Source organism: Mandrillus leucophaeus, unplaced genomic scaffold, assembly GCF_000951045.1.
Source record: "Mandrillus leucophaeus isolate KB7577 unplaced genomic scaffold, Mleu.le_1.0 Scaffold75, whole genome shotgun sequence".
Classification (NCBI taxonomy): Eukaryota; Metazoa; Chordata; class Mammalia; order Primates; family Cercopithecidae; genus Mandrillus; species Mandrillus leucophaeus.
Window position 1 is genome coordinate 2,274,913 of NW_012108141.1, and position 8,827 is coordinate 2,283,739.

Below are 8,827 nucleotides of genomic sequence, written 5' to 3' on the forward strand. Positions count from 1 at the left end.
CGCTGCGGAGGCTGGTTTAGCCCAGGACTCTGAGCCCTCCTGCTAACCACCCACCCTTCTCCGGCCTAGCCAACCAACTGTTCGTCAGATGCCCCGGGGCGCCTGGGGTCCTGTATCCGGTGTTAGGCATCTGTTGCCCCTGGAGCCTTTGGCATCCAGATGGCGGCTGTGACCAAGCGGAGCCCAGGGTTGAGGGAGCGCCTGGGGTACTAGGGAGGTCTGCTAACACTTTGTACGGTTGTGGTAGCCTCACAGCAGGAACAAGAATGTTTTTGCCTTTGCCGACTCCTTGAGAATCTTTTGAGAATGGAATTCGTCTCTCTTGGAGACAGCACGATGTGGTGGTGAAGATTCCGAAGTCTAGAATCAGAAAGGCTTGCGTTGAAGGCTGGTTCTCCTCTTGTTTGGAGACTTAGGCAACTTAGGCAAGTTGGTTGCTCCTTCTGGGCTCACTTTCCTAACTATAAAATGGGGCAATAACTTGGGAATCAGCTTTCTAAGATTGTTGTGAGGATTAATGGAGATAGCACATGTAAACTTGTCACTGGCACATAGAATGTATTGTGTACATGTTAGCAATTATTCATAGTTGTTTCTAGCAGTTATTCTTAAGAGCTTCTTTGGGAAGTTTTTCCCTCCATTTAAAAACTTTGTTTTGAAATAACTGTAGACTCACAAGAAGTTGCAGAAATAGTACAGAGTTCCCATGTACCCTTCCCCTAGCTGCGTACAGTGGTACCATTTTACGTAATGATAGCACATTGCCAAACCAGGAAACGTCATTGGCAGAATATGCTAATTGAACTATAGACCTTACTTGGATTTTATCAGCTCTTGCACTCAGGTGTGTGTGTATACAGTTCTGTAACATTTGGTCATCTGTATACATCAAGATACAAAACTGTTTCATCCCCACAAAGGAATGCTTAGTACTACCCCTTTACTGTCACTTCCTTTCCCACCCCAGCCTTGGCGATCAGTAAACTGCTCTCCATTTCTGTAAGTTAGTTCTTTTGAGAATGTTAGATAAATAGAATAATATGATATGTAACTATTTGAGACTGGTTCTTTTTCACTCATCATACAGCCCCTGAGATCCATCCAAGTTGTGTGTATCAATAGTTCATTTTCGTTGCTGGGTAGTGTTCCTTGGTGTGGATGTACCACAGTTTGCTTATCCATTCACTTGTTGGAGGATATTCAGGTTGTTTTGGACAGTACAGTTTTTGGGCTATTATGTAGAAAGCTGCTATCGACATTTGTATACAGAATTTTCTAAGAACATACGTTTTCATTTCTTTAGGATACATGTCCAGTATCCTTTTGCAATTCTTAAAGAGGGAAATATCCACATATCATGTACTAGCGTCTGTGAAAACAGTAAATATTTAGAAAAATTGTTTTCAATTTATTTTATGGGCCAAGCAAGATTTTTCCTGACCCTAACATAATGCAGAGTGGTAAGCTTATTAACTATGAGAGGCCGTGTGGGGGAGAGGAAAGCCCTCCCTCTACACTTGTTGCCTCACTCTCCTCTTGGAACTTAGTTTCCTTATTGAAAAGAGGAAAGTGGCAGCCAGGCATGGTGGCACATGCCTGTAGTCCCAGCTACTCAAGAGGCTGAGGTGGGAGGATCACTTGAGTCTGAGAGGCAGAGGTTGCAGTAAGCCAAGATCATACCATTGCACTCCAGCCTGGGCAACAGCAGAACCCTGTCTCAAAAAAAAAAAAAAAAAAAAGAAAAGAAAAGAAAAAGGAAAGAAATGAGGAACGTGGCTCATGCCTGTAATCCCAACACTTTGGGAAGTGGAGGCAGGAGGATCGCTTGAGCCCGAAGTTTGAGACCAGCCTGGGCAACATAGCATGACCCTGTCTCCTCTCTCTACAAAAACAATTTAAAAATTTAGCTAGGCATAGTGGCACACACCTGTAGTCCCAACTATTTGGGGGACTGAGATTGGAGGATCCCTTGAGCCCAGGAGTTTGAGGCTGCAGTGAGCTATTGAGTTATAATTGCCACTGCATGCTAGCCTGAGCAACAGAGTGAGACCCTGTCTTGGAAAAAAACAAAAACAAAAACAAAAACAAAACAGAAAGAAAAAGACGAATGAAGAAAGTAGACTGGATTTGTCTCAGGATCTCTGCCAGTTCTAACATTCTATGAGGTTTCAGCTCACTGCCACATACATTCCCCATTTTGAGTTGTATGGCTGTACTTAAACAAAAATATTTGTTCTCAGATTTGATTTTGTGAAGTGCTTGGGTGCATGAGTTAGCTGTAAATATGCATAAAATGAACTTTGTAAAGACATTTAATATGGAGAGTTACTTACTAATAGGTAATGCTGAATGGGTCTTCAATCTTATGATTAGATGTAATTTCAACATCTTTCTGCCATTTAGCTATTTAAGAGTGATTTGTTAAATGCAGAGAGTAACTTTTTGTTAAGTTCATCTTTTTGTGTCCTTTCATCTAGATTTTCACAGTAGAGTTGGGTTAAGCCCTTAAAACAACACATACACATCTATGCAGCAAGTAAGAAGTTTCTAGGACTCACTAGAAAATAATTGGGGTCAGGCTGGAATCTCTTAAAAACACTTTGTAGCAATGGGTGTAGCAAGGATTAGATTTGGTGTATAAAGACATTATAGATTAAAGGGGTCTGAAGGTGGAAGAGGCTTCAGGGAAGGACACTGAGATTCTAGAAATATCTGACTAAGGCATTGTAGTATGTGGGGATAATGAGATGCTCAGATTCCAAGTTGTGACTTTGGTGTTCGCTGGTTGTGTTAGGTTATTCGGGAGCTGGTTCTGTTTTCCTTCCTGTTTGCCCATCTGTCTCTTCCATCTCATCTCTGTGCCCTAACTACTCAATGATAGCAGGGGGCTGGTGGATAAGGAGGCTGAGTGAAGCGGCTATATATATGGCGGTAGGGAGAGGTGGAGGTTGTGAATGAGAGAGCAGGTGGTTTGTCTCAAGTGGGCAACTGATATACCAATTGTGGCTCCTTGGAAAAGTGGACCTACTGTTCACAGATCTTGAAAAATCTGGCTTTTCAAGAGCAGCTGTTTTTCCTGGTTATTTATGTGAACATTTTTATTTATCAGAAACTAGTAGAGTGATTAAGCACCTTTTTCTGGAGCTGCACTACCTGGGTTAAACTCCCAGCTCTACCACTTATTAGTTGTGTGACCTTTGACAAGTGTTTGTTTTGCTTTTTAACTTCTTTGTGCTCAATTTTCTTATCTGTAAATGGGAATAATACTCATACCTAATTCATAGGGTTGTTATGAGATTTAAATATGCTGGTATGTGTAAAGCACTTAGAAAGTGTCTGTTATATTGAAAATTCTCAATTTATGTTAGCTATTATGATTTTTATTAAAACATAAGGAGGACCAAATGACAGGTTTATTGGCCCGATGTAGCCATGGACAGCCATTTTGCAACCTTTGATCCCCTAAGTTTAGGGGGAATCCACAGAGGTTATATGAAGAGCCAAGGCCATTCAGCTATTTAGGGGCTGAGTTGTCAGTGGGATCCAGGTTCTTCCCACCCCACTGCACTCTGTCCCTTTTAGTGAAGGGAGAGGGTCCTTGGGAAAGGCAGCAACTTGAGTGTCCTTCACAAAGTGAATGGAGAGAAGAAGTGTGGTGGCAGCAGTTGGAATAATGAATTAGATTTATATAGAGTGACATGGAAGGGTCTTTAAAATATAGTGCTTGGTAAACAAGAAACAGAATAGTGCCATTTACATAAATTAATAGTGCATGCACACAAAAGGATGCTTCAGAATTTCAAGGAAGTGTACAAACAAAGGATATATTCCAAATCCACTAGAACAGTTTTGCTTTTGCAAGGGAGACCAGTGAGACTGCACTGTGGGGATAAAATAGACAAGAAAGCAGGAGAGGGGTCTTGTACAGAGCAGCGATTCCGTGCTATGAACTAGGAATATGATTAACTCCAGCTTCTCTAGTGAATCCCTCTTCCCCTACCCCCCACCCCAAAAGCTGGAGACCAGCCTTTTTACTACCTCCTTCTCCCACCCAAGTCCTGTGGTTAATATGAACAGGCACGTCGTATTCTAGGTACAAAGAGAATTTATCTACCTTTCAGATGTTTCACAAAGCACAAGAATGCGCTGAAGTTCCCCACTTCCCCGAACAGCCGGCAGCTGGTATTTCTAAGAAAGAGGCTGGATGACTTCAGGAAGGGCAGCCCGTCTTGCACTGGTCTGGTGACTCAGGTCCCTGTGGAGGGCTTTCTGCCCCAGATTTATCACAGAGCTCCCCAGTTGGCCCCAAAGAAGAGACAGATCAAGCTGCCCAAGGAAGCAGACCTGCTTTCCAAGCTCTCGCCAGCCCAGCAGGCTCAGAAGGCATTCCTGGAGGACGTGGAGGCCCACCTGACCCCACATCCCTTGGCGCTCTACCCGAATCTGGAAGAAGCTATGCCTGTTGAGGTGATGTGTCCTAGGGTTTGTGCGAGGGGCTTCACTGGGGCCTTGCAAATAATTCTATTTAAATGTCTAGGGAGTCCCCATGAGAGGGTGACATATATTTATGAGAGGAGCAATGAATGTCTCCCCCAGGGCACGAGTTCTTGTGGGCCTCAGAGCAACCTTCTGTCCTCTGCTCCCAGAAAACACAACCAGCAGCAACATGCACACTGCTCTCTTTGCTTCCTATGAAGCCCTTCAACTTACAAAGATCCCACAAACCGAAACGTCTGACTTCTTTTCCCCATAATTTCTACCCATCTACTGTACTTTGCACTGTGACTTTTTGGGGGGAGGAAACAGTGAGAGGGAATTGTCTAGTCTTATTTTTGTCACTTTAGCCTGTTATTAAGAGGTGCCCTTAGGTACTTACTAACAGGTGGAAAGAATGAGACCGGAAAGGTCGTGGGGAAAATCCACCTAATGGTCCAGACTAGAGCTGGACAGCAGCAGCTCTGTGATGTGACCCATGTCCCAGGCCTCTCCTGACTTTTAGCTCTGTATCGTTAATATGCATCTCTTGTCTTTGTATCTCAAAGTGGCTTCCATGCTTCCAGGCATCGAGTCTGTATTTCAGACAAGAAGAGGGAAGGGACAAAGGTTAAAGGGTGCATGCCGGCTGACTCTTTTAATTAGGCAAATAATAGCTTTCCCAGTAAACATCTCTTTCATCTGACTCTTCCTAGTTGCTAGGGAGTCTAGCAAATGGAGTTTCAGAGTTGGGCGTTGAACTTGAGAAAAACCCAGGTTCTATTGGGTTTAAAGAAAAAAGGTAGAATGGATATTGGGCAGGGACTAGCAGTGACTACAACTCCATCCCCATCCCTGCAACCTGTATTCTACACAGAGAGGACGATGGTTCAGAAAGGCAAATCTGTTCAGAGCCCTCCAGTGTCCCCTTCTCTCTCAGAGAAAGCCAGAGTTCTTGTCGGGGTCTGAAAGGCCTTGGCATTCTGCTCTCCACAGTACCCCTGTTCTGCTCCCCCTCCAACTTCACCCCTGCTCCTGCCACTCCAACCACTCTGGCCTCCCTGGCTGCTCCATGGACAGTATGAGCATGTCCAATTCAGCTCTCTGTTCTGGTGCCTGGAACACTTGCTCCAGATGGCTGCTTGGCTTACTCCTTCACTCCCTTTAGATCGATGCTCAAATGTCTCCTAATTGGAGAGGCCTGTATAAAATAGCACTTCCCTTCCACCCTCACACTCTACTCCTTACCGTGCCCTACTTTTCACTGTAGCACTTGCCACCACTGAGCTCCTCCTACAATGAAAGCTTATAAGGGCAGGGACTTTATTTGTGTCTTTCACTGTGTACCACCAATACCTGTCCTATGGCAATAAATAATTTTGAATGAATGAATTAATAAATGATCAGTGGCAAAGAAGTCTACAGAAAGGACAGCTAGAATAGCTGATCGGTTAATTTCTCTCTGGGGCTTTCCTTCACTGCCTCCTGCAGGCCAGAGCTTCTGAGTTTATGACAAAGAGATTATTTCCACATCTCAGATGGCACATGGGCATGGCTTGGGATTGTGGTGCTTATTTCCATGTGTGACCTCCCCAAGTACATGTGTTGGCTTTCTGCTGAAGCAGGATCTCTTATGGTGCTAAGGTGGTCATCAGAAGATCCAGGTTTAAGCCCTACCCATTTAGCAACCCCAGCAGAAAGAGAACACACCTTTTTACGTGATCCCAGAAAAATTCGATAGCCTAATTTTCATGGATCCAACTTCAATCATGTGTCTATTCCAGAGTCAGTCACTGTGGTTCTGATTGTTCTGCGTTAGGAGTGAGGTTGGGGTCGGGCTAATTCAGACCATACAGGTTGAGAGCAGAGAGGTGGTTCTCCAAGGAAAAATCCAGATATTCATGAGAGGGAAAGTAGATAGTGGGCAGTCAAAAACCACAGAAATCCTTTAGAGGTGCTTCACTTAGTGGGGCGTTTGGGGACTGGGGTAGGCCCAGAGACATATTCTATTCTATAGGAAGTAGAACTTTAGTAAAAAGCTGTATAGCCAGTGTCTAGGTGATGGGAGGTTTATCCAAGTGGTGCTGATTATAATCCCAAAAGACATAGTCCCCAATCTCATAATCGTGAATGTTGAGATCTCCAAAGTCTAAAATCCCACAAATCACAATCCTGAAAGATTAAATTCCTGAATGTTGAAATCCTGAAAGCCAAATTCTGGGGAAGGGATTAGTGTGTTTTTGGTTGTATGCTGGATAGTTGCATCGTGGTAGGTGGACCTATTACCTTGCTATTGTCTTTATTTGGAAATTAAATATGGTTTAAGGAGATGAGTATGAGTGCCAACCTGACAAGAGGTGGACTTGTGGACTTAATTTTAGATGTCAGTTTGACTGGATTAAGGAATTCCCAGAAACATGGTAAAGTGTTGTTTTGGATGTGTCTGTGAGGATGTCTCCAGAGGAGATTAGTATGTGAGTCTGAGTGGAGCAGGTCGGAAAGATCTGCCCTCAGTGTTTCAGTGCTTCAAAGATCATAGAGTAAGTGAAAATGCAGGTGAAAAATACAAGAGATCTCCTCTGCCAAATTATTTGATTGTGTATAATTTATGCCCCTTCACATATAACACCATCCTTGCCTTCAAGCATGTGACACCCTTTGTCAGAGAATTAAAAGAATTTGACAATCTCAGCAACCTTCTGAACCAGACATTTGCTGATATTGAGATTCCTCCAGTGTTATAACCACCTAAAATGGTGAACTATTCTTGGTTAAAGATTTGACTGTCAAGAAAGATAGACTTCTTATATTTACCACTAAATCTAACATAGAAAAACTAGTGCATGTTTCACTTTGGCTATTGGATGGCACTTTCAAGACTGTCCCCACTTTTTAAAGTCAATGATATACAATTCATGCCCCTGTTGGATGTGGAAATTCTAAAACTTATCTGTTTCTTTATATATTAATGACTGGAAACAAATGAAGTATTTTATAATCACTTATTTGGAGATTTGGTGGACTGTGCAGAAGAAAATGGATTTCTTTGAACCCCCAACCGAAAATGACAGGTTTGGAATTAAGTGTAATCAAAGCTTCTAAAAGTGAACCTGAAAGAGTTATCAATAAAGTTTTTTTTTTTTTTTTTTTTTCATGTAGTCCAACACATGTGGCAGAAATTCAGATGAATGGATTGGCCATGTGATTAGGCAATGGCAGAAACTTGAGTTTAAAAATGAATCATTTCATGATCCTACACCCAGAAAACCTTAAAGATTCATCCAAAAGACTTCTAGACTTGATAAACGACTTCAGTAAAGTTTCAGGATACAAAATTAATGTTAAAAAATCAGTTGTGTCTCTATACATTATCAATACTGAAGCTGAGAAACAAGAACTTAGTATCATTTACAATTGCCACAAAAAACTAAAATACCTAGGAATACATTTAACGAAGGAAGTGAAAGACCTCCACAAGGGGAACTACAAAACACTGATGAAAGAAATCATAAATGATGCTAACAAATAGAAAAACATTCCATGTTCATGTAAAGGAAGAATCAATGTGTTAAAATGACCATACTATCCAAAGCAATCTACAGATTCACTGCCATTCCTATAAAATTACCAACATAATTTTTCAAATAATTAGAAAAAACAATTCTAAAATTCATACAGAATCAAAAAAGTGTCTGATTAGCCAAATTAATCCTAAGCAAAAAGAACAAAGCTGGATTCATCATGTTACCCAACTTCAAACTATACTGCAAGGCTACAGTAATCAAAACAGCATAATATGGATACAAAAACATGCCCATAGATTAATGGAACAGAATAGAGAACCCGGAATTAAAGCCACACACCTACAACCAGCTGATCTTTGACAAACTTGAGAAAAACAAACAATGGAAAAAGGACACCCTATTCAATAAATGGTGCTGGGAAAACTGGCTAGCTATATGCAGAAGAGTGAAACTGTGTCCCCTTGTCTCACCATATACAAAAATTAACTCAAGATGGGCTAAAAACTTAAATGTAAGACCTGAAGCTATACAAATTCTAGAAGAAAACCTACAAAAAACTCTTCTGGGCATTGACTGAGGCAAAGAATTTACGACTAAGACCTCAAAAACAAATGCAACAAAAACAAAAATAGACAAATGAAAATTAAGCTAAAGAACTTTGCACTGCAAAAGAAACTATCAATACAGTAAACAGACAGCCTGCTGAATGGGAGAAAATATTTGTAAACTATACATGTGACAAAGGACTAATGTCTAGAATTTATAAGGAACTTAAACAATTCAACAAGAAAAAACAATTCCATTAAAAAATAGGCAAAGCTGGGAAGTCT

General features: G+C 41.6%; 1 protein-coding gene across 2 annotated transcripts in view; it reads left to right on the forward strand.

The window, feature by feature from the left end:
* Window positions 1–8,827, forward strand: part of FAM47E (family with sequence similarity 47, member E) — a 62,341-nt gene that overhangs the window by 31,207 nt on the left and 22,307 nt on the right. The window contains exon 2 of one of the 2 annotated variants that reach the window (XM_011966206.1): window positions 4,122–4,467. The exons of the other annotated variant lie outside the window; for it this stretch is intronic. Coding sequence (XP_011821596.1) covers window positions 4,122–4,467 — 346 coding nt within the window. The remainder of the gene's footprint in view (window positions 1–4,121; window positions 4,468–8,827) is intronic. 2 annotated transcript variants of the gene reach the window in all.